General features: G+C 32.2%; 1 protein-coding gene across 1 annotated transcript in view; it reads right to left on the bottom strand.

The window, feature by feature from the left end:
• The window catches only part of LOC126736432 (uncharacterized), a 63,134-nt gene that overhangs the window by 35,120 nt on the left and 841 nt on the right, over nt 1–27,173 (bottom strand). The window contains exons 2-3 of the mRNA XM_050440769.1: nt 21,641–21,782; nt 20,300–20,507 (exon numbers count right to left, since the gene is read on the bottom strand). Of these exons, the coding sequence (XP_050296726.1) occupies nt 20,300–20,507; nt 21,641–21,782 (350 nt within the window). The remainder of the gene's footprint in view (nt 1–20,299; nt 20,508–21,640; nt 21,783–27,173) is intronic.

Here is a 27,173-nt window from a genome sequence, read left to right as displayed (position 1 = left end):
CAGCAGTGGTGATGAAATTCTCATCAGCATTGTACCAATATTAATAATGGCTATTTTAAATGTCCTAGTTTACACCATCAACAATTCTATGAAATTCGATTTTTTTTTAATCAATGAAAACTGAGGATGCCAGAAAGATCTGAATAACTATAGACCTTCAAGTCTATTTCTCAATTTTCCAACATTTCTGAACTAGTAATGTACTCAAGATCAGTTGAGTTTTTCAATAAATGTCATTCAATTTACAACAGCCGTATTGGATCTACTTAAGAATAAAGACTTAGCTTTGAGAATTTTAGTGGATTTAGAAGCAAAGCATATGATTGCATAGACCGAAATTGACTACTGTATGAACTATAAATTAACTAGATAAATATGTAGTTAGAGGGATTTAATCAATTGATGTTGGTTTTTATCTTTCTGACAAACTTCAGAGAGTTCAAGATCAAAATAAAGAAATACAAATATTCTTGTAAGAGTCTCAAAAACTTTAAGATACAAGTAGATATGCAGTTATATTTTAACTTAAATAGTGACTGATTCGTCCTAAATAATTTCATAATTTATGAAAAAACATAAGTAATAAATAAGTAATAATAAACATAAGTTAAAACAAAACAATTGTTCAAAATGGAATACTTTAAATAAAAGTATCAAATTTCAAGGCAACAAAATAGAAGCTTTGTTATCATGGCAAACTCATATAGATGATGTTGTATCTAAAGCTAAGTAGTATAGGTTAGGGTATTAAGGTAGTATATCTAAGTATAGTTTTCCCAAACTTACTTGAAGCAGAAAAAACTAAACCATAAAATCTATCAAAGGCAGCGCCCCATATATCGGCTCGCATGCCAAAGCACTGAGAATAGAGTGAGATAGAATAATATTATTTTATAGAACGCAAGTGGCATGTGGGTACTTTTGATTTTTAATACCGAAACAGTAGTGGCGACATTTCTGGTAAAATTATTAAATCGGTTTAATTTGTTTCCCGATTTTTCCCGTAGTGCTTCGTATTACTTCGTTGTTTAATTATTGTTCTTGTTGTTATTTGGTTATAGTTCGTTTTCAGAGTTTAATATTTGTTTGTTGTTATTGTTAATTGTATTGACTTATTATAATGGCTTTTTAGCGACCATTTGAGGTGGAAGAGGAGAATAAAACAATCTCTAAACACAGAGGATAAAGAGGAGACTAGATTGAACACTTGCAGTAGTGAAATTGCGGAAAGTTTTGAGTTTGAACATAAAGATCTTTATGTGCAAAGCGAAAGAATAATTTCAAAACATATTTCAATGTCTAAAACGAGAAAATTCTAATCAGTCAGAGAGATTTATCTTAAGGCGTATTAAACAATTAACGTGAATTTCCATGTCCACAACATATCGTATTATTAAAAGTTAACAAAAAGTTGACGACTCAACTAAAGATGTTATTCGGCGAATCGTTTACGATTTTTACAAAGCAAATTTAGTGCAAACATTAGTATTTAAGGAGTACAAAATCCTATAAAGAATCAAATCAAGACATTATTTATTTGGATGAGATTTGGTTGATACCCATGATGTGATAAAATATGGTCGGGTATATAATTCAAAAAAATGCGTCTTAGATACTCCATGTTTCAGAGGAAAAAGAGTCATTATTTTGCACGCTGGTACTTAGTAAAGATGCGTTTATACAAAATGCACTTCTTGTATCAGCCAAAAATATTTCTCATTCATCTGTCGATTACCACGCAGACATGACTGCGGATTTGTTTGAAAAGTGGTTTTCTGAACAACTTCTGCATAATATTCCAGAAAATTCAATTATTGTAACGGATAACGCATCATACCACTCTAGAATCCTGAGCAAAATTTCTAATACAGCAGCTAAAAAACAGGATCTACTAAATTTTATGAAAATTAAAAATATGGAAATCCGAGAAACCCATAAAAAAAGATTTATTAACGAGTTTGCGAAATATCAATGGGTATATATTTGAGAGGGGCGATGGTAGGTCATGCAAAAATTCTTAAAAAAATAATTTTTAAATGAAATGTTTGGGCGCCGATTCCTATCATGTAAATTAATGCATTTTTTAGCTATTTGCACTTGTGCCAACTGGGTATTTGGTTAAATAATAATGTTTTTTTTTTGTATCAGGGACATTGATGACGGGGTTGATCCCCCCCCGCCGTTTGCATTTGGCACTTTAAAGATTGTACATCCCCTTTGCCGCGCCTCCCTTCGCCTCATTTTCTCGGTTATTGAGGTCTTTCATATTGGTTAACGTCTGATGAACTTATGGGAAAATAATGATTATAGATAATGATGTTTTATATTTACAAATTTTTTACCTTATTTATAGTCAACAAAATATTTATTTAAAGAGATCAGTTACTTTAAAAAAAACTTATTAAAACTTAGAACATTGAAAGGCTAGAATTAGTAAACAACAACTTTGTTTGAGTCCAACATGTGCACAGGGGCAAGATTTAAAATAAAAAGTATAAATACTACAGTAAACCTATTTTAAGAATAAATATAATATCCTTAAAAAAAAACAAAATTATTTACATTCTTATCCCTAAAACTGCTTCTAAATAATTTGAAGCGACAACAACGGAGCTTAAGCGCCTGAGCAATACGCGTAGTGTCATCTGTCAAACGGCTTTTTGTTTATATTCGGGATTCGTGAATTTTCTTTCATTTTTTGGTTTCAAAAGGAAAAAGGCCACATTTTAATGTTTTTTTAAATTGCTAGGATGGCGAAAACTTGTGTCGTTTGTGCCGCATCATGATAAAAAGCTGATTAAAGCCGATCTTTTCACAAGTAAGTAGCGATACTTTCATAATATCACATCATGGGGTTACCATCCGTAGAATAGGGGATCTTATAAATATAAACCCACGAACTTATAAATATACCTGGATTGCTAATGCATATGGCCACGATACCCAAAAATGACCACTGCATGGTGGCCGCCATTTTTATAGTGGTTGTGTCCTTTTGATGTTGGTCACTCTGAAAATTTTTAGTGTTGCCAACAAAAAATATATTAAATAACGGTAATGAAGTTGACATTTGACGTGTGAGTATAGCAGATTGCCTAGTTTTTGACGATTTGTAAACGACGCTTGGGTATATCGTCTGGAACAGGCGATGTATCTTTCTCCTTATTTTATACGTGAATAATGTATCACCATCTTTATTTAAAGGTATTTGGTTCAGTTTCTCAAAACCGAATTATTGTAAATTGTCCGTCTGTGTTGTTTATATTAGAATAATATATTTTTCTATAAAAACCCTTTATAATTACAAACCCTCATAAAATCATCTATATTTTGATTCTTATATATGGTTGTACCTATTAATGTGGAAACACTGCATAAATTTAAATGAATATCATGATTTTCATGGTATTAAGATTTATAAGATTCAAGATTATCAAAATGATAAAACAAATATTTTAAAGTGCACGCATCTATTCCAAGTTGATTGAAACTTTGTCTCATTTTAGGTGAAGATTACTTTTTTTTCATAAATTTTAACGAAATTCTTAAAGAAGTACCAGAAAAATCACAGATCCAACGCAACTATCTTAAATTCTTACCTATATGTAACTTTCTATTTTGTATTTTTGTAAACATAACCTCTCAAAAACTTTAATTGTTTTGTTTCCCTACAGTTGGCATAATTAAAATTTGTCAGAGTGACCAACATAGAAAGGACACAATCACGCAAAATGGCGGCCCCCTAGTAGTGGTCATTTACTTTTCATTGAATTGGCAGTCCAGGTATATTTATAAGTTCGTGGGTAATGAAGTTGACGACGCTGACGTTTGACGTGTATAGCTGATTGCCTAGTTCTTGGCGATTTGTACGCGACGCTTGCGTATATCGTCTGGAACAGGCGATGTATCTTTCTCCTTATTTAATACGTAAATAATGTATCACCATCTTTATTTAAAGGTATTTGGTTCAGTTTCTTAAAACCGAATTATTGTGAATTGTCCGTTTGTGTTGTTTATAATAGAATCATTATATTGAGTTGTTGACACAATAATATATTTTTACTCTATAAACCCTTTATAATTACAAATCCTCATAAAATCATATATATTTTGATTCTTATAGATAGTTGTACCTATTAATGTGGAAACACTGTACATTGAAGGAAAGTAAAACTCGTAATAGTAAAAATAGAAAGAAAATAATGTTTTTAGATGAATTTGTTAAGTAAATACAAGCAAAAATTTAAATGAATATCATGATTTACATGGTATTAGTATTTATAAGATTCAAGATTATCAGAATGATAAAACAAATATTTTAAAGTGCATGCATTTATTCCAAGTTGATTGAAACTTTGTCTCATTTTAGGTGAGGATTACTTTCTTTCATAAATTTTAACGAAATTCTTAAAGAAGTACCAAAAAAATCACACGCTAACTATCTTAAATTCTTACCTATATGTAACTTTCTATTTTGTATTTTTGTAAACATAACCCCTGAAAAACTTGAATTGTTTTGTTTGCCTACAGTTAAGACAACTAAAATTTGTCAGAGTGACCAACATCAAAAGAACACAATCACGCAAAATGGCGGCCCCCTAGTAGTGGTCATTTACTTTTCATTGAATTGGCAGTCCAGGTATATTTATAAGTTCGTGTATAAACCTAATAAAAACTTGAATGTGAAAGTGTGCCAAAAATTTTATAAAAAATACCAAAATATTTATATTTTTAAATCTAAATATTTTTTTGAACATATTCATCTATTAATAGGCTATAAAAAATATAAAACTAGTATTTTGTCCGTGGTTTTATTACAGGATTTTATGTTTTTTTGTTTTGGCAGAAAAAAGGCATAAATTAGGTAGGGGTGTAAAAGTATTTTTTTGTTAGGATTTCTGATGCACTGGTTAAAAACACAGCAGCCGATAATTCAGTTAATTTACCAAGTGATTTACCCTTCAAAGCTATAGGGCTAGCTTTCCTGAAGAGAGCAAAAACTTCTTTAGCTTCCAAAACGGTATATAGTACAAACAGTGAAGCTAATATAGACAAGTATGGATAATTAAAATAGATTAATATTCTTGATACACCAAATTTTGTATATTTACAGATCTGATCATTCATCATCAACAATAACTGCATCTGAGATTAATAGTTCTACAGTAACCAAGGGGTCTAGGTCAACAATTACTATTTCTCATCCAAGGCGTTTTTGTTTAACTGCTACACATTCCCTGACTCTGCCAAGGAAAAGGTAAAATTACACACAAAATAGACATCAATATAGAACATTTAAAAATTATTGTTCAATTCTTTCTATAAGTACAAATAAGAGTTTTATGCCACGTATCATCTTATTCTATATATCTTATTTAAAAGTGATATAATATTTTATTGTGTTATATTTGTTTAATTATATTTCAGCCTTGTCTCGTAAATAAGTAGAACAGGTAGTATCTCCGATGGCATCGAGTCTCACATAAATTCAAAGGAAATAAAAAAAACCCCCCGGTCCTGCATACCTAAATCCATTGCAATTGCATACCTTCAGTCCATAGAGAAATGAATATTAAAAGAGTGTTCGAAAGGTAATCGATAATCTAATTGTCATTAGATTATCGATTTTCTTTCTTTCCTTGCCACCACCCACCTTTGCATCATCGATCGATTGGCGTCCATTAGGTGTGTCCTTTTGTTTTTTTTTCTCAACAAAAAATAGTTCAAAATGTAGCTTTGAAAGTGATTAAAGTGTAATTTCATCACAGAAGCTTTTTTGTTGTTTTATTGTGTGGTTTCAGATCCCTAGGATGGGGTAAGTGCAATTTTTTTTATCAAATAGTTTTCACCATGTTGTAGGTCACCTAAAATTGTTGTTTACCATTTTAAAACTGCCCTAATAATGTTATCACCAGGAAAATTCATTTTAAATGCAAGGCCCCTACTTGTTCTAATACATACTATTGGCCTATTGAGGATTCATACAAAAATAAAATTTTCTTTAAATTTCCTGAAAGTGACATTATTAGGAGGTCCGAATGATTTAAAATACTTGGTTTAAGCCCAACCTCAACAAGGTGTTATTTATGTCAAGACCATTTTGATGATATTTCATTTACTAGTACTATACATACTCATTTAAGAAAGTGTGCTTTCCCAATTGCTGGCCCAAGTATTATTCAAAATGCCCCAGTACTGGTTGAGGCACAAGTACCTTGGGAAGATACATTTACTTTATTACCTGCTATCATAATCCAGCAATCTCAATATAATGTTCAGAATGAACATAATTATGCTAGACCACTTTTTACTAGGTCTGACGAAAGGTATCATCAGTGCTTTGCTGCTAGGAAGTACCAAAAGCACAATAAGTGAAACAACTTCCATTCTACCAGATCACTACTCAAAGAGGTACCTCACCTCGATAAGGTGGGAGTAAGATCCAGGGATTGTCCTTGAATATTTAAGAAAAAGGACCGATGACATCTAGAATTTAGGGTATACATCAGTGTTAACTAATTTTTAATATCATACTCTTCATAAAGAATATTTTAATTACAGGGTTAGTTTTTATATATTACCACTCCTCTAACATTTTTGGGTACCCTCTGTACAAAAAAGTAGGTAGTAAACGTAAAATTTCTAGGGCATATTTTTGAGAAATATAGTTCTTATGTCTATAAATAATTAATTTATAAATTTGATAAATTGTAATTTTTGTATCATATCCTCAAAATGTAGAAAAAGCAAAATACATACCATGGACAGTGTTGTGCTAAAGCAGCACAAAAACAAATTGTAGCAGGATCCCTATTAAGACAATAAATTATAAACTTACTTTACAATTGACTTTAATTCTACCCCTATCCTTGTTAATTTGTTGATAACAGTGAAATTAACATTGTTAGTATCAAGCATTTAATTCTCAAAATAGGACTTAATATATTATACTTAAATCTCTAAAATATTGTCTTACATAATTGACCCATTAAATCTTTTTTTGATAGCGTATTGGGCTATAAAATCTCTTTCACATTCTCTAAAAATCAATGAAAAAGTGCATTATTAACAATTTATTTTTTTGAAGGGCTTTAATGCATTAACTTAACAGCTTAAAAGCAAATTTGATGAATTTAATGTCAAAAAACTAACGAATTCAATTAAAAAATGTAAAAAATAAACTTAAATTACATACATAATCACTCTTAGCCTCTTCAAAAATTAAATTAATACACTTGCACTATTTCATAATTTTTTAGAGTTTGTGATCGAGATTCACAGCCTTTACGCTGTTAAAAATTGATTTAATGGGTCAATAATTTTAAATTTCGCGCCATTCTAAAATTTTGAATAGCACGCCTTTCATTTCTATGACGGATCGGTATTACAGTAGACTATTTTACCGACTGTGACAAATGTCAATTATTTTAGTTCGGTTAGACCGCAATCGAGTTTAGGGTAAAGATGGTGCCTACTTGTCACTATAGGATTGAATACCTCTCATACTTTTAATTACTCTATGCTTCAGTCTTCGTTTGTGTATCGAGTCGACCATATGTACCGCTCCGCTTTTCGAAATTATCGATTTTTATTTTGTACCGTGTTACCGTGTTGTTCATTAAATAAATAGGTTAATATGCCTAAGCACAGCCGTAAACGACAACATTCTCGTAGTCGATCTAGAGAACGGAAAAATCGGCGTTTAGAAAAACGATTGGCCGAAATGCAACGACAATTAGATGAAATTAATAGTCGGGAAAAAAGGCGACGTTTGGAGAATATGGGGAGCTCTAGAGGCGGTGATGCCGGAGAACCCAATGCATATTCTTCACCGTATGAGAGTGATTTGTCGCCTCGCCACTCTGTTCGTGAAACAGTTAGAGTGGATGTCCACCAGTTAAACAGTAAGTACCAAATTGAACATTTTTGGTGACGTACATTTTAAATTGTATGTTTTTGGCAACATACATACTTGTTGTTTTTGGTGACAACATAATATTTTGAGTATGTTTTTGGTAACATTATTATGTAACATATTATTCCAGTTGACAATACAACTGCCATGGCTTATATTAATAAGATGGGAAGTGTACAGCACCAATTCCTAAATAAATTATCTCGTATTATTTGGCAATGGTGCGACGGTAAAAATATCTATTTATATGCCAGTTATATAAAGTCTAAAGACAATTTTGAAGCAGATGCACAATCCAGACTTAAATTATCCAAAGAAACTGAATGGGAAATAAGCAACTTGGTGTTTAAAGATATAATATCCACTTTTGGGAAACCAAAAGTTGATCTCTTTGCTTCAAAAATGAACGCTAAATGCAAAAAGCTTGTATCATGGTTGGGAGGTTCAGAATGCATAGCAGTAGACGCCTTTACGATAAAATGGAACAAGTTTTTCTTTTATGCTTTTCCACCATTTTCTGTTATTCTGCGTGCTTTGCACAAAATAAAAGAGGAACAAGCTAGAGGAATTGTCGTTGTGCCCTTCTGGACATCCCAGCCATGGTACCCACTTTTTACATCATTATTAGAATCAACACCTTTAGTTTTCGAGGCTGACGAACGTTTACTTTCTTTCAGGAACGTGCCTCATCCACTTTGGCGAAAAATTTCCCTGGTGGCAGGAGTGTTATCCTCCAAGCCCTGAGAGCTGGTTCAGTACCTGAAGAAGCTTTAGAAATTTGCTTGGCCTCCATTACTACCTCTACAATTCAATAATATAATTCAGGTCTTAAACTGTGGTGGCAATTTAGAAAATCTCGAAACATGAATGTTTATTCAGCCTCTGTCCCAGATATTTTAAAATTTTTTACTACTCAATTTAAAAATGGAGCTACTTATACGTCTTTAAATTCATTTAGAGCAGCTCTTACTTAAATTTTGGGGCCAGAATTAACTTCGGATTTTAGAATCAAGAGGTTTTTTAAAGGGGTCCATAGTTTAAGACCTACTGTTCCCAGATACAATTACACATGGGACCCCTCTATTGTTTTGACATATGTTAAATCTATGTCTAATAAAACATTAAGCCTTCAAGACCTCACATATAAATTAGCAATCCTTATTGCCTTGGCTACTGGTCAAAGAGTACAGACTTTAGCCAACATAGAAGTTGAAAATATTATTATAGATGAAAACAAAGTTGAGGTTAAAATACCTAAAAAACTTAAAACTTCAGCCAAAGGTCGCATTCGACCTACTCTTCTTTTGCCTTTCTTTAATCAAGATAAGAAAATTTGTCCAGCTAGAACCTTAATTGAGTATTTAAATAAAACCAAGAATTTAAGACAGACGTCAAAAAATATTTTTATTACCGTTAAGAAACCTCATAGAGATATCACTTCTCAAACAATTTCTAGATGGTTAAAGGTGATTCTAAAGAAGAGTGGGTTGGATACGAACCAATTCATAGTTCATAGTACTGGCCATGCTGCGACGTCTGCAGCTGCGCGAAAGGGAGTACCTTATGACTCTATTCGGCTTGCAGCTGGCTGGTCGGAGAAATCCTCTGTTTTTGCCAATCATTATAACAGACCTTTGCTTCAAAAAGACAATTTTGCAACGACTGTTCTTAGTTGTTAGTATTATGATGAGTTTTTATCTTTAAGTTTCTTGTTTCTAATGTTAGTATAGGAAAATATTTTCCAGATTTGTTATTTGTCATATTAAGTAGGTACATTTTTATTAAGATATAAGTTATCTTGAAAAATAAATGTATAACCATATTATGTTGTTGCCATCCTTAGAATTAATGTTTTATGTACATACCAATTCTAAGTGTGTGCCTAATATAATTTTTTCTCGTTATTCTGTTCATTATGTTGTTTAATTATTATTAATATGACATGTTTCCAATGAAAATTGTTGCAACTTGCTTTAAATAGCTACCTGTTCTATTTATTTACGAGTCAAGGCTGAAATATAATTAACAGATCAAACGAACTTACCTAAGTGAAGTTCGATCTGGATTATATGAAGCCTTGTCGAAGTAAATAAGTCCCTTCCCTACCCTATTATTTATTTCCCTTGGTTGCAACAATGTAGCTTTGAAGAAGACTGAAGGTATGCAATGGATTTAGGTATGCAGGACCGGGGGGGTTTTTTATTTGCTTTGAATTTGTGTGAGACTCGATGCCATCGGAGATACTACCTGTTCTACTTATTTACTTCGACAAGGCTTCATATAATGCAGATCGAACTTCACTTAGGTAAGTTCGTTTGATCTGTTAATTAAATGCAATTAATCAAATATATGATATTACAAAGATTCTTTATAATAACATACATTTTATTGATCAATTGGAATATCATAATACATTTTTTAATTTTTCCTTTTTAATTTTGGTAATACTATATTTTTATGTACATTATTCTAGGGTAAAATCAAAATGATATCGTGGGGACCTAAGCACTGATGATTTCACCATTTCAAAAGCTAAAGTTAGTCACCAAATTATGGAAAAAAAATAAAGAACAAAAAATTAAAATTCGAGGATTGCAATAAACAAATTTGCGCCAAAGAAATCGAACTCGATATCTCAAGTCATTATTAAAATACTTGAGAAATAATAACATGATTTTCGAAAAAGCCCAACATACTACATATTTTATTTGACTTGTAAAAGTACTTGTTTCTAAATTACTACTAATAAACTATCTAATCTAATCTATTGTACATAGTCTTTATTCTTAGGTAAGCTTTGTTTTTTAGTTGAAATTAATAGCATATAATTGGTATTAGGTATTATATAGGTCAGTGTTAAATGTCTCAAAACCATTGTACAGGCTAAATATTCATAATAAAAATCTTATAATCTATAAAAAACCTGCAACTCCTTCACAATTTGAACATCCTTGTAGTTTTAACTCTTTCCGCCGAAGCAATACTGTCCCTTTGAAAAAGTCAGCACCATAGAAGTATATATTATGTAATATAAAGTAAGTGAAATAAAACTGAGTTTTGTCCAATATAACAATAACAATAAAATTTTGCAAAATGTTAAAAATTTGTGTCTTAAAACATGATTTATTAAGAAATCTATAATATTATATTAATAAAATATTTAATTTCCATAAAAATGTTTTGAAAAAAATCCTGCCTTTTATTAGGACCTTCCTCTAATGAAGTCAGTTAAAAAAAACTTTTAGCTCATAAATGGTAATATAATTTATACTCAAACTCTATATTAATAAATATTTATCATGTAAATATTTGTTGACGACGTCACTGGTAGAGAGTGCTTGTATCGGTGGCAACAACAATGCGATTGAGCGGCGTTGCAATGCCATTATTACTTTCTCTAATATACTTTATTTACATTTATTTAACGTTGTATATTGACTTCGTTAGAGAATCGATATGATATCTTTTACATAAAATCTATCATATTTTATGTAAAAACATGCTTGATATTTTATTAAAGGGGAGCAGTAGTATTGTTTTGTGCCTTCGGAAACAACTGAAATTTTATTTTTTATGATATTATAAAGTGATTTTTGCCATTTCTATATAAGCATTTGGCATCATTGCATCAGAGATGTTGTAAGCAAACAAACCTGCCCATACCATATCGCCCATGCAAATATTTTAAAATTTTTATTTTAAATTTAATCTAATATTATAAATATATATCTAATTTAATATTGTTATACCTCTACGTTAAATCAGAATACGCATTTGTTACAATTCGACAAAGAAACATACCCAACGACCAACACAATATATTTTTATCAAAAGTTTTTGAAGAAAGTCAAAAATTTTTAACAATTATCAAAAGATATAATTTAAAAAAAGAATACGTAGTTGAAAATATTGGCAGATTACATGGGCATACAGTATTAAGATTCCCACCGTATTACTGCGTATTCAATCCAATTGAAATGGTGTGGGGAACTATTAAAAAACGCTTAAGAAAGTGCAATAGTTCTTCAACGTTAAGTGCAGTAGTGATCGACAATATTCGCAGTCCTTAGTGAAGTAGACAAAGATGTATGGAGAAATTGTGTTGAACATGTAATAACAAAGAAAAATGTTTAGTTTTGCCACCGATACCTCCAGTGATAATTGAACCTGACGATTCCAGTTCCGCAGACTCTTGTTTGTCCGATTACTAATTAGTAAGATTTTTGCACTTTATTAAAATTATTATAATATTATTTTATTTATTTTTGCATATTTGAAAAAAAAACTGTTTTAATATATGGTCATGTAAATGGTAGCCTGGTGCCTCAAATTTTGACAGTTAAAAAGTGACAATGATTGTTATATTATGTTAAGTCAACAACTTTCATTTAAAATAAAAGAGACTTGATTTGTAAAAAATGATTATATTATTTATTATTAATTATTTTTGTTAAAAATATGTAAATGTATGTACTAAATACATACATAAATATGTCAAACTTTATTCTTATTTTAAACTTCATGTTTCTTTCAACTATTAGTAACAAACTGCGGAGGTTGTTTTAAATGCTTTGATATAATAAAATTATAACATACCTGCAAAAATTTTAAATTATATTTTTCTTTAGCATTTGTATTATACCAAAAAACAAATAATTATAATTAATATAATAAAAATTGTTGCATGCAATAATTGTTAATGCATAAAAACAATTTGAAAAATAGGCAAAATCGACTTATTACAAAAATACAAAATCGACGATTTAAGTATTTTTCCCGGCACGCCATGATTTAATTTCTTCTGAATTAATGCATTACTAAACTTGTGGGATATATTATTTCAATACCGAAAAAATACTTAATCATAAGGTTATTTAATTAATATTATATTTATTAAATTTAAGTTGAGTATAAATTATTTCGGTACGGCCGTGATCACTACGGAATCGTCTGAAAAACATATTTTTTGCTGCTTCAAGTAAGTTTGAGAAAAATATACATACATGCATTTAAGTATTTTAAAATCTCTTTAAATGCGAATTTTCAGTCAGTTTTAAAATATAGTATAGTGATTGTACAAAAACGTATTGTAAGAACAAAAAATAAAATGCATTTTTTGATTCATGAAAACGGCTATTTAACTTAATAACTTAACTTAAAACTGTAGCATCTTTACGATTCGTAAAGTGTGAATTAAAATAATCAATGCACAAAAATAGTCAACTCGTTTATTTACATATTTACACTATTAAACACGATCACGTACGACTACTAGAAATATATATTTTCAACGTATTTATTTACTACTATTTATATCCGATTTAAATATCGCGTCAATATCCCGAACTGCACTGAACTGACAAACTGACTTCCCAGAAACGACGCGGCTCTTTATATACTCGCTATCTTCCAGTTAGTTAAGATTCCCTAATCTTCCATGCGTCTCCATTTCGTGCGGTATGCCCACTTGCGTCATTCCAGCATGACGAAGAACAGCTGGTATTCGCGGCGTTGCCAATATTGTTCTTCACTTCACAGGTCACGCCGTACCGACGGTTTCGGCCATTAGCATGATGAACCATGAATTCATGGAATGTTAAATCCGACTCTCCTGTGCTTTCGTGGATGGCCGATCGATAAGCAGGATAATTTAATATAAGAATAATAAGGATTCAATACCTATAAGATTACCTAAAACCGACTTAAAAACACACTTTCCGAGTAGAGATTGAACAAAAGCAGTGATAAAATGCTATCTTGTCTTACACTCTATTTTGTATCAAACTACTCGATTGTTGACAAGTTGCTCAATCGAATATCTGTTTTCTAGTTCCAGTACAGATTGCTTATTAATCAAATGTATTTACCATCTAGACTGAGATGCTTAAGGGACGATATTAGGAGGTCATGTTTTACATTGTCGAGGCTTTCTTTGGACCTGACATATTTGTACCAAGTTTTGTATACTGAATACTGCTTGTCTTGTTCCAATACCATTTTTAAACCTAAACTGACTACTGCCGCTAACTTCTTCGCATTTTTTATGTATGCAAAATTCAGAGCCTGGTATGCAAAATTCCCTTCTTTGAAAGATTTCTTTGGCCAAATATCGATTAATGGTTCTCTTTATTCGTTCCACTATGCCAACTAACTACGGGTGTAATGCAATAGTCCTCGCTTTCTTGATTCCAAGCGTCTTACAGATGTTCTGCAACAAGCTGGATTCAAAATTTTGTCCTTGGTCTGAAAGTAGCTCCAAAGTTAGGCAGACCCATTCTTTTATGAAGGCGTGGACGATAGTAGAGGCTTCCCGGTTTAGTAGTGGGTCCAACCTGATCCCATTTACTTGAAGTAGTCCATCACAACCACAATGAATTTATTCCCCGCTTCTGATTCGTGAAACGGACCGGCAACGTCAATAGAAATCCTTTTCAATGGACTTACCACGTTATACTGACGCATCACAGCCTTCAGCTTCTTCTGCAGTCCGTTACTTGCCGCACATAAAACGCATTTCCTACACCAGGCCCTTAAGACTCCCATGCTATTGACCTAGTAAAATCTTTTCCTCCCTTGCCTTTGGACTTTGTTATTCCAAGGTGTCGTCTAACACACCTGTATAGATTGCCTCTAGCAACTCCGAAATCCGACATTTAGGCATTTGCCTTCTTTTCTGTTCATCATCCAAAAAATTAGGAAGTACCATTGTGCCCATGGAATATGACTTGACATTGGGAGAATACTTGGCAGCTTTGCAAGTTGGCTTCCTGCCTTCCTTTATCCAGGTTAGAACTATCTAATGTCGGGTCCCTCCTCTTGGTCTCTTATAAGATTTCTATTAACCAAGTATCATCCTGTCCGCTGATAATGTTTGCAGTCCTCTAGATAGGATCTTCTTGAAAAAGCATCTGCATTTTCATAGATTCTTCCTGCTCGGTGGTCCAAGTCAACCTCTATACCCACTTGACCCCCCCGTTTTTTAAACTAAAGAAACCATTTTAAAACTGCATGGTCAGTATGCAGCAGGAACTTTCTCCTATTGAGGTCCTTGTAGAGGTGTTTCATCGCTTTGACAAGAGCTAGCAACTCTCGGCGAGTGACGCAATAGTTACGCTTTAGTTTGGACAGCGTTTTACTAAAATAGCCAATGACTTTTTCTTCTTCGCAATTCAAATTGCATACATTCCCAGCCTCGATTTTGAAGGCTAGCCGTTCATTTTTTGGAGGAATATACAGGCCAGTTTATTCCATTTATTTAAATATTACTAACCATAGATTTGTCTCACTTATTTAAATTTTTATTAATATACCTTTAATTTCAATTTATTGCTACAAATATTTTATCAATATTATAATTTAATACGTCAATTTCTTATCTATAATTTTAGTTATTTTTTGTTCAGTATTTTTCAGTACCTTTTTTGGTAGTTAAGTAGATATAACTCGGTTAATGTTACTTTTGTCAAACATATTTTAATCATATCAACATTATGTCTACGAGTATCTGGGAAAAATATGCGCTCCCTTTTTTACATTAGGAAATACGCTATGAACAATGCAACATTTTTAAATTATTATAACAGATAACGCAAGATTTACAGAAACTCAATCATAATAAATTATTAACATTTAACAGATTAGAACATGAGGTGTATACATATCTTTGATGTAAATATAATTTGGTTGTATTGTTAAGATATTTTTTTTTTGCCTCTTTAAATATACTTTATCCAGGGTCATTTAATTCTTATTTGAAACCTATATACCAAGTCTTTTTCTTAGTTTTCTTTCATTTATAAAAAAACTAAGTGGCGCCCTCTTATTTATTAGTTATAATCAAGTTTAGATTCTTTAATAGCCAGTCATAAGTGAACCTTCGAACAATCCCAAGCCTCCAATAATTCTGAGCTACCGTCTGCAAACTCTTGGCAAAATAGTAACACTGTAAAGTTAACGCCGTTTTTAAACTAAAGAAACCATTTTAAAACTGCATGGTCAGTATGCAGCAGGAACTTTCTCCTATTGAGGTCCTTGTAGAGGTGTTTCATCGCTTTGACAAGAGCTAGCAACTCTCGGCGAGTGACGCAATAGTTACGCTTTAGTTTGGACAGCGTTTTACTAAAATAGCCAATGACTTTTTCTTCTTCGCCATTTTAGATTTGGGATAGAACGGCTCCTATGCCTACATTGCTAGATTGAGTGTCAAATGCAAATTCTCATTCAGATCGGGGATAGCTCAGGATAGGTGCGCTTGTCAGAGGCTCTTCTATGGTGATGAAAGGCTTCCTGACAGTCTTGGGACCATTGAAATTTTCGTTCTCTTTCTGTCAGTCTGGTCAATGGTTTTGCGATGTTGACAAATCCCTCCACATAGCGTCGGTAATAAAGTGCACAGTCCCAAGAAGCTGCGTAGCTCATTGTCTTGGGAATTGGCCAATCTTTGAGAGTCTGGACCTTTGTCTTGTCAACCGCAGCTCCTTGACTGGAAACGTGACCCAGATACTGCACAGCTCTTTGAAACAGATGACATTTCTTTGGGCTTAACTCTAATCCAGAACATCGTAGCATCAGAAACACTTCTGGATTTTTCATTTAGTCCTCAAACACTTTTCCTACCACAACAATTTCATCCAGGTAAACGAAGCAAGCCTTACAGGACAGGCCTCTTAAAATCCATCAGCTGTTCAAAAGTGGCAGAGGCATTGCATAGTTCAAATAGCATCACGTTAAATTGCCATAATTCAGTGTGTGAAAGCCGCCTTTTCCCGATCTCCAGGGACCAAACGTGCAATATCGGCTTTAAATTCTTGCAAGGACTCCCCTGATTTTTGGCACCACTTTTTCAGCTGCGTGTGGTAGACATGTTCTAGATGTGACTGGCCATAACGCATCTCCAAATGCATCACTAGGTAGTCGTACACTACTTGTTCTTTTGGGGCCATTGTTCCCAGGATGTCAGTTCTCATCTCAAGGCCAACGTAAGGCCTTGTCCCTGGATGACCAACCATTTGCTTTTGTGCCCGCATCAAACTGACACTGATAAATATTCCATGATGTAGTACTATCAAATTGAGGTGGTTTGAAGGGCATCAAACAGTACAAAATTGTCAAATTATGGTTTGAAACAATAAGTAGGGCATGTAATATCAATATGAGGACGAGATTATCCTTTTGTATTTATATGATGTAATATCAATACAAGAGGATGACATATTCTAGAGATACGTTAGCCATTACAGAGAAAAGTCCATATTATGTATGTATTAAGTTTTACAATATATTTCCAAATTCTATAGAAAATAAGGAAAAACACCAGCAGTGTACAGGAATTTATTGATAGAAAATGGTAAATATTGAATGCAGTTTCGATGCCATTTCATTTTGTTTGTAATTTTTTTGCCCAATAATTGGAATTATTGAATTTGTCGTGAAAATAAAAGTTATTGCGTGTTCCCTTTTTCCTGTGCCACTACAAAAAAATGTGGACCTAATACTGATCCCTGTGGGGTTTCAAAACAATTTTTTTAGCCAATGAGATGCTACTGCCATAGATGGTTTCTAGATATCGCTTAAATAAATAAGGTTTAAACCACTGAACTAAATTAAAGTAAAAAAAAAGTTAAAAAAGTTTACTACCAGAAAAATAGTTATAAATATAATTAGCTACATGAGAAAATAAAATTGACAATTTTTGGTAAAAGGAACTGCTTCGCGATTATATAAAACCGATAGCGCAATTTGCGTGAAACACAGTTAGATAGTTTTTTAGCTTTTTCAAAAAATATTATTTGATTTATAGTTTCAATTCAAGACTTTCGGTCAAAGCCTAAGAAACCACTGAAACCATCTTCTTTTGATTTAGCGTCAGTTTGCAAAGCACTGATACGAGTTATTATTTGTAAAACCTGCTTGATACGCACTTAAAAGATTATTAATTTTTAAAATAGTTTGACTACCAAAACTTATTTGTATAGGTACTGGAACCATATTTATGAGTCAGTGCTCAATTTTTTCTAATGGGATGTTCCATTAATTTGGGAATGTTCCATTCTCTAAGCTGATATTAATCAGAAACCTTTTTCGCCTATCACTTCAAATGACTGTTGAAAAAATTATTTAAACTGTTATTCCATCAACAGTACTATTTTTCTTTTTTAGATTTTAACTGTCAGATTTTACTTTTCAGTCTATTATTGAGAGTAATTTAAGTTTATTCATACCTAGTAGTTGTTGAATTTTTGCGCAATTAAATAACAATCTGCGTCAAATTTGTTATTAAATTGAACTCCTACATTCTTACTTTTGTTCTTACCACCCATCAATTTCTTTAACAGTTCACGACATTTCCGTTAAATCATGTTCGTTCATGTCTATATTTGCATTACAATAATATTCTTTTTTTCTTCCTAATCAGTCCTCTCAAAGTTTCTCTGAGGTAGTTGTCTTAGACTTCCATAAAAGGTAAAAACACAAAATCTCCAGCATCACAAATACATTTAATAAAATTACAAAGGTTACATGTTTCGCTAAAAAAGTAAAACTTTAGGTTTTAGGTTTTACTTATATGTTAGGTGTTTTGTGTATGTTATGGTCTGATGATGCTGTAGCGTTTTATTTTTCTACTCCCTATGTTCACTAACGCTCCATTGATATTTCATTAATTTCAATAATTACATTAATAATTTCAGTCAACTTCTTTTATTCATATTTCTTTAAATTCACACTGTCAATGACACATTACTACTGTAACGCATCACTCTCCTGGTTTAATTATCCATGCTTTCTGTTGACGGCTGATATTGACAGCTCAGGCGAGAGGAGGGGGTCGTTACTGATTTAGTCGGTACTGCGTCCATTTTTCGACGACTTGTTCCCGTGTTGCAGGTAGGAGCGCACGTAAAAGGCCAGTTTTTTATTTCCGAAGTTTGTGAAGCAGGAAGTGGCCAATATGGTTTGTAATGTATAGTTCTTAATCTTGTTCCTTTAGGGAACCGTTTAATTCATAATTCTGGTGCAGGATGCCCAAGATTTTGATAAACGGAGAATGAAACTTAGCAAGGTAAGTGTGTCACATTCTTAACACCATTCAGTTTTTATGGACAGTGAATACAATGGCAACCGTTGTTTTAGGGTTTTACTTTTCCGTTTTCCCCTTTATTTTCCTTCAATTGTTGATGACTGCAAGCTTTTGATTTCCCCGGGAAATAGCTGAAAGCGGTGGAGCTGGAGCCAGAGCTAGAGCTAGTATTACACATTCCCAGTCCGGATAGCTGAGCTACAAATGGCATACATTCCCAGCCTCGATTTTGAAGGCTAGCCGTTCATTTTTTGGAGGAATATACAGGCCAGTTTATTCCATTTATTTAAATATTACTAACCATAGATTTGTCTCACTTATTTAAATTTTTATTAATATACTTTTAATTTCAATTTATTGCTACAAATATTTTATCAATATCATAATTTAATACGTCAATTTCTTATCTATAATTTTAGTTATTTTTTGTTCAATATTTTTCAGTACCTTTTTTGGTAGTTAAGTAGATATAACTCGGTTAATGTTACTTTTGTCAAACATATTTTAATCATATCAACATTATGTTTACGAGTATCTGGGAAAAATATGCGCTCCCTTTTTTACATTAGGAAATACGCTATGAACAATGCAACAGTTTTAAATTATTATAACAGATACCGCAAGATTTACAGAAACTCAATCATAATAAATTATTAACATTTAACAGATTAGGATAGAACATGAGGTGTATACATATCTTTGATGTAAATATAATTTGGTTGTATTGTTAAGATATTTTTTTTTGCCTCTTTAAATATACTTTATCCAGGGTCATTTAATTCTTATTTGAAACCTATATACCAAGTATTTTTCTTAGTTTTCTTTCATTTATAAAAAAAACTAAGTGGCGCCCTCTTATTTAATAGTTATAATCAAGTTTAGATTCTTTAATAGCCAGTCATAAGTGAACCTTCGAACAATCCCAAGCCTCCAATAATTCTGAGCTACCGTCTGCAAACTCTTGGCAAAATAGTAACACTGTAAAGTTAACGCCACAATGCTCTAGTCGAGCGAAACATGTAATCTTTGTAATTTTATTAAATGTATTTGTGATGCTGTAGATTTTGTGTTTTTACCTTTTATAAAAGTGTATGACCAGCATCTTTGGGATAATGGATGAATTTTTCGAGTTGTCTTGGTATGCCATTTTCATAAGATTCCGGATTCAAATCAGCTTAATGTCAATGCTTATATAACTTCTTATTTTTACCAATTGTAGTAGACAAATTTCAATTTCTACAATTTTATGTTCATAAATTTACATTCAGCTAATGAAGGTCCTCAGCTTATCATATTTAAAAACTTACCTAAAGACCAAAACTTCGATACAAACACAGGCAAAGTCTTGCCCCCATTTGGGCCACTGGACGGCAAATGAATGTTGAAATAAACCCTGTGTGTCAACGGTATCGATTGCTGCCCCTGTGCCTTGTTTTTTATTTTCATTAACTGTAATTTGGATGCCAGTTCTTTACTTTTTGACTTCTTTTTGGCTTCTGCTATACTATTTTCAATCTGAAAACGAAAATAAATTAATTAAGGTATTGTTGTCAGATATTAACACCCGAAAAGAAAGTTTTTAGAAGGTCATTTTCGATTTAAAATAAACTTAAACTTAATTTTACGAAGTTCGGTTTAGTTCGCCTAAAGCCAAATTTTTCAATTTTCTTTAACTTCAAAATGCCCTTCTAAAAAAAAGGCCTGAATAAAATAAAAACACTTGTTGGAAGACTAAATACCTTGGAATATTCATTTATCAAAATCTTAAATGGCATATGTATACTGAATATCTGGCCAATAGACTTAAAAAGTTAATTTATAAATTTTATATTATCATAACATTTTTAAATTCAAAAGAACTTATTATTTTTTTATAAATCCTTAACTTAGTCAATTTTGAGATATGGCATTTTGGTATGGCATAATGCATTGCATAAATTCAATATTATACATAAGTATATTTTAAAAACTATATACAACAAGCCAAAACTTTACCCCACAGAATATCTATTTACTGAACAAACCACCAACATAAGAACTTTATAAATAACATTAATTTGTTCACACATTCACAACCATGATATTACTAAAAACCAAATAAATCACAATCATAATACAAGTCCAAGACCTAGAAGTAACTTAATCATACCAAATAATTTCAACTCAGTATTAACCTAAAATTTTTAGTTTATCTTGCGCCAAAAATGTATAATGTTCTACCACCTGAGTTAAAGGGAATAAAAAACAAAAACAAATTTAGCAAAGAATGTACAAAGTATGTGCACAACAAATATAATATTTTCTCCTCATTTTCTAGGAATTTAACTAGGTATTATATTATAATCCTTTTTCATAGATTGTTAAGTGTTCATAGATTAGGTGTTATAGTATTTAAGGTTATTAAATTTATTTGTTTCTTTAAATTGACAATCATAAGTGATAACTAACGTACACAGATTTATATTTCACAACTAGGCATTACAACAACTTAAATTTGTAATAGTGATCAGGCAAAAAATTCCAGTTTCTAGTAAATTGATTATAAAATCAATAAATGTGGTAGGGTGTCAGGTTCCAAATAAATAAATAAATTAAAAAAAGAAAATGTTTCAGTTAATTATAATATTTTAAGGAATAAGGACATTTACCTGTTTATCAACTATCGCTTTGGCTTCATTGAATTGCCTTACTGGCTCTGCATACCTTTCCCGTTCCTTGTCAAGTTCTTCTTTAGTTTTGTCCTTGCATTCAGTTAGATGTCTGTGCTGGATACAGTAATGTTTCTTACACCTTGAAAAAATGAGATATTTATATAAATTAAAATGAATAACTATATCAATTAATGATTGCCTAAGTCGGGAATACCGCACGTCTTCAAAAGAAGGCCTTCAAATAATGCGATAAATATATGGTTATTTATTTCTGGAATATCAGCAGAATTCGATAAAGGAGGCATAACAGGTTATCTAGATGCCAATGAAATTGAGCTGCTGAAAAGACGACTACTGATCAATTACTCTTATCTGATCTGGTAACTGGTCGTATGCTAAACTATCATTTACGCATATCATTCACAAATGTTTTTATAATATATCAATACCAACTTTCCTTCTTATCAATTTTCTTTTGAACGTGGAAAGTTTATTTCTGATTTAAGAAAATCTATTGTAATTGCAGTTTTCAAACAATGCGACAAAGATCTAATTACAGGCCAGCTTGCAATCATCTTCGTTAAAAGTCTTTGAAAAAGCAATGTATAACAGACTTGCTAGTTTCCTTAAACACTATAATATTCTACATCTTTTTTAACATGGTTTCCTCAAGGAAAGATCCACCGACATTGCTATACAGGGTTTTATTGAACCAGTGTTGTACGTTTTGTAGGCGGGACAAGAAGTCTGTTGATTTTTCTTAGACCACTCCAAAGCGTTTGACAGATTAAATCATAAGCTACATAAGGGTGTTTCAATAGGAACGCAGGATTTGAATTGCGCGCCATATTTAACAGTCATAATATCACATGATTATGACGTGACAGATCGAAAGTTGACAGATGGGAGTTAAGACATGTTGAGTTAAGAGTTGATTGTTTTGTGTATTATAAATAAAAAAGTGTTTTGTTACTTTAACATGTTGACCATTAAACAATGATCAAGTTATATACAAATAAAACTATATTTTGACCAAATAGACACTTATTTTATTGAGAAAGATAAACTTAATGGTAATAATACTTTAATATTAGCTTAAAATCCAAGACATTGAAAACTAGTTTGGATTTTATTAAATATTACAATATGTATTAACAATACTTCTTTCTTCTTATTGCCTCTCCCTCTCAAACACCTAAGTTATAGTCTTTTTAATCTCACTTGAATAACGATAAAAACGATGAAAGCGTGCCGACGAAAAGACCGAGGCCAGTTTTAAACCTACTTCTTTACCCAGAATTATCTTAAGACGGCGGTACACTGGCAGCATACTACTCGTATGCCGCGGCGGATTTGCAGAGACCGCCCGATGCAGGTCTGCGTCGGCATCGGTCCTCAATAGCAGATCAATGCCCATGCTAGTGATGCGAAGAGTCCGGATTAATCGTCCGTTCAATCCGAATATCAAATTATTCCGAATCAATCCGGATATCTGAGTCGTCCGGATACACGCCGTCCGTCGTCCGTTAGCCCGACGATAAAATAATTGTATGAGCTTGCACGAGGCTCACGAAGAGACACGAAGTTCCACGTTCCACCGGCTAAGAGAATCCGAATTAAATCGTCCGGACAAATACCCGGCAATCGGCAACAAACATTTTCGTATTGATATTTTGCATCGTTTAAAATACACTTAATTTATTACATACATAATTAGCTATTTTAGTTTTAACATCATGTAGAAATCTGTAAAAACGAAATGTCTAATGGGTTGCATAATGCATACCTTATATTCGAAAAACAGCTATAAAAAACGTTTATCGGACGATCGAGCATCAAGTCCGAAACATGACATAATTTGCCGAACGGGCGAGACATCGAGCGGATGAATTCATCCGGATGAAAAAACCGAATTTTCAATTCATCCGAATCAATACTGTCCGCATATTGAATTAATCCGGATTTTTACAACACTAGCCCATGCCGCAGCAAAAAAATTGCATTTATTTTAATTGGATTATTTTAAAGCATTGGCGTAGTAATAAGTTATATCGTAAATTAAATAAACTTAATAATATAATATATTTAGATGAAACATGGTTTTACGCATGACGTAATTAAATACCGTTGGGTTGATAATTCCACGTATTGTGTTTTGAAAGTACAGAAGGATTTGTTAAAAATGCGTTACTTTTGTCTGCCTAAAATATTTTTCAATCTTCAGCTGATTGCCTTGAAGATATGACTGCGGCATTATTTGAAAAATGGTTTTATAATCAGCAAAATTATCTAATATTTATCCAAATTCAGTAATTGTTATGGCTAATGCATCTAACCATTCAAGAATGCTAAATAAAATACCAAATACTAGTTTCAAAAAACAATATACATATCATAACTTTTATGAAAATTAAGAACATGTCCGTTGACGACAAAATCCTATTCAAAAAGGGATTAAGGTCTTTCATTAGGATACAAAAAAAAATAGATTCATGTAACTGGAGAACCGCAGCATATTTTTGCACTGATCTGTGTGAATATTGGACAACTGCATCGCTAACACGGTCAATATTTTGAGTAGTGCGCACATTTCGTATGATTCCAGAAGGATGAATAGTTTCAATCCCTTTCTTCAAATTTATTTATCCAAGATTTGATGGGGTTGGTACTAGATGCTTCACTGACGTTGTGAAGAGCATAAAGAGCACCCAACCGACGTAAAACTGCGATGTAGGAATGATTTAATTTATAAAAGCTATGGACATAAAACGCACGTTGTTGGGTATCAAATCGATTCATTATTGCATCTGTCAATTCCGACAATAAATTTCGGATTGCTTGATCCATTGCGAAAAAGTAGGCAATTTAATATAAGAAGGTATATAGGAAGGTGAATTTTTAAACCACATTATATTTTAAATTAAACCTTATGTCCCTAACTTAAACCATTGTATAACCTTTAGACAACTCATGTAAGCTTTACAATAATACATTTTAATAGTATCAATTCTAAATCTGTCCAAAACCCAAAACATATTTAGAATTGATAAAAATTCCGTCAGATCAAAGCAATTGAAGTTAATTTTGTTAGTAAAACTATTATAAAAAAACTGAATTGAAACTATGAAGATACCTTTATTATATTACCCAGCCGTTTCATTTTAACGGCACGCCTCTGAGGGCGGCAGAGTTCAATATATTTTTTTGCGGTCGCTTTATTATATTATTATATTTATTATATTATTATAATTTATTTGGCTTCTTCAAGTAAGAATAAAAGGACCATACCCATTATATTTTGATTCCCTATATTTTGCAAATTCTGATTTGCCTCTTCATGTTCAATATCAAAAGTTATACACAAGTTGTATAACACGTAGCATGTGTTAACTAGCTTTCCTACAAACTCTGGTGCATATCTTGCCATTCGTTCTTTACTGGTTCAAGTGGGTAGCCGAAGTCACCCAATAGCCATGTTTCTCTCCGATCCTGACGATATTGTGTCAAAAGGAAATTTTTTACTTCAGAATTGCTCCAAACAAATGGGTCATGAGTTGATAATTGGCATTAGTAGATAAAATTTTTAGGTCTGAACCACAAATAAGTTTCAAATTTAAGAAGTGATAATCTTTGCGACTGATATAATTGTGGTCCTCATTCTTTGGTTTTAGAATGGCAATTTGAGTCATCACTTGCCCCTAAAACACCAGGAAACTGGAATTTTTTTTGCATAAAATTCTCTTTCACAATGTTCATCGCTCTTCTTGTTGTAGGAAATTTAATGGTCCCAACTGTAATGGTTCTCATTAATGGCATTACTGACCCCATGAACATATCTATAGGAATTATATGATTTAATGTTGATATAAGCTTATAGCAAATTGAATTACCTTTTCACATATGTTTAACTAACGCCTAAATTAAAATCTTCTACACTTTGTTGATAAGAGCCAGTAGCATAAAATTTTAGGGCAACCAAAACTTTTTGTTGCACTGTAACTCCACTAAGGTATTTTGGTTGCTTTAAGTATGTTTATGTATTCTTTAAATCTGTTTTCTGAGAGTTCCTCCAGGTTCAATTCCCTTTAATCGTTTTGTTTTGCTCCTTAATTTCTTCTTGATAAGCGATATCACAAAATATTGGTAACATTCTCATAAATATTGGAAACAAAATAAAGCAAATAAATCAAAATAAAAGCAAACTCATAAGAAATGGCGAAGGTTTATGATATTAAGGCCGACAGTGAGAGTTGACAATAATGTGTTGCTACGAATCGACGGCTACGACTCGAGGCGAAATGAGAATCACATTTAACTCGGGACCGAATTGTGTCTCGAACGAGATATGTCGATTCGAGACGTAACGCATCGACCAATAAGAATTGAACTGCTGAACCCATGAACCGAATTGGAGTAAAAGAAGAGCCGAACTGTAAATGTGGAGAACCAGGAACCCTGGAACACATATTTATTAAATGAAAGGTAAAAAGATCTAACCTATATGACCTCTTACTTACCAATACTGAAACAAGCCTTATATGCCAATATTTAAAAGCCATCAATACAAGTAGTGAAGTTTAATTGCCACTATTCGAAAAGTGCGTGTAATGTTTGGTCGGAATAATGTTACTAACTCATTCATCTACTGTGAAATGAATAATCAAAAAATTCGATTCAAAAAAGTAATGGTTCGGTTAGTGATGTGAAACACACGATACAAATACGTAGAGGTCATTCCGAACAAAGCATCACGGCAGTTCATCAAGTCAAGAATTGGAAATTTCAGCACGCGCTCTTCAGCGAATTCTCACTAAAGATTTACAGCTGCTTGCCTACAAAATCCAACATTCACGATCTTGCACGAGTTTGGTCCTGGTCGTATCATTTCCCGATTTGGTGGCCAGAATTGGCCTCCACGCTCTTGTGATTTAACGCCTTTAGATTTTTGGGTGTAGGGTTATCAATGAAATACCACCACATGTAAACAATAACGTTATTGAAAATGTCGTCAAAAGGGTACATAATATGCCAGCAAAGCCGTGGCGCCGATTTAGATATTTTGTTTCATACTTAGTTCCCAAATTTATATTTTCTAAATCTATAAATATTTCAATACTTTGCCACGGAAAACCATGTTTTATTGAACACGGAAATCTTGCGCTCTTATTGCAACATCCTTAATCAAAAAAAATAATGCAAAGTTATGATATTAGAGACAAGGCTTATTGATTGCTCAAATATTATTTAAAAGGCAGCAACTCGGTTAAAACTAAGAGAATAATTAAAATTAAAAACACTACAAAAGAAGTCAAGTGCTTTGCTGTTTGTGATTTTCCTCAATGATAAGGTCTTGAATATTAATACTCTAAACTGTAAAATTGGAAACTCTGCAGGCGACACAAATGTTACTTTGCACTCAGAGTCTATCTACCTTCTTATTTTATGTACCATTTAAAATTTTTGGAAAATTTGAAAAGGCTTGTGAACCAGTTTTCCAGGTTGAGCTTAAATATTCAAAAAACTAATTGTG

This window comes from Anthonomus grandis, chromosome 5, assembly GCF_022605725.1.
Source record: "Anthonomus grandis grandis chromosome 5, icAntGran1.3, whole genome shotgun sequence".
NCBI lineage: Eukaryota > Metazoa > Arthropoda > Insecta > Coleoptera > Curculionidae > Anthonomus > Anthonomus grandis.
Note: the sequence above shows the minus strand (reverse complement) of the source record. Positions and strands in the feature narration are given on the sequence as shown.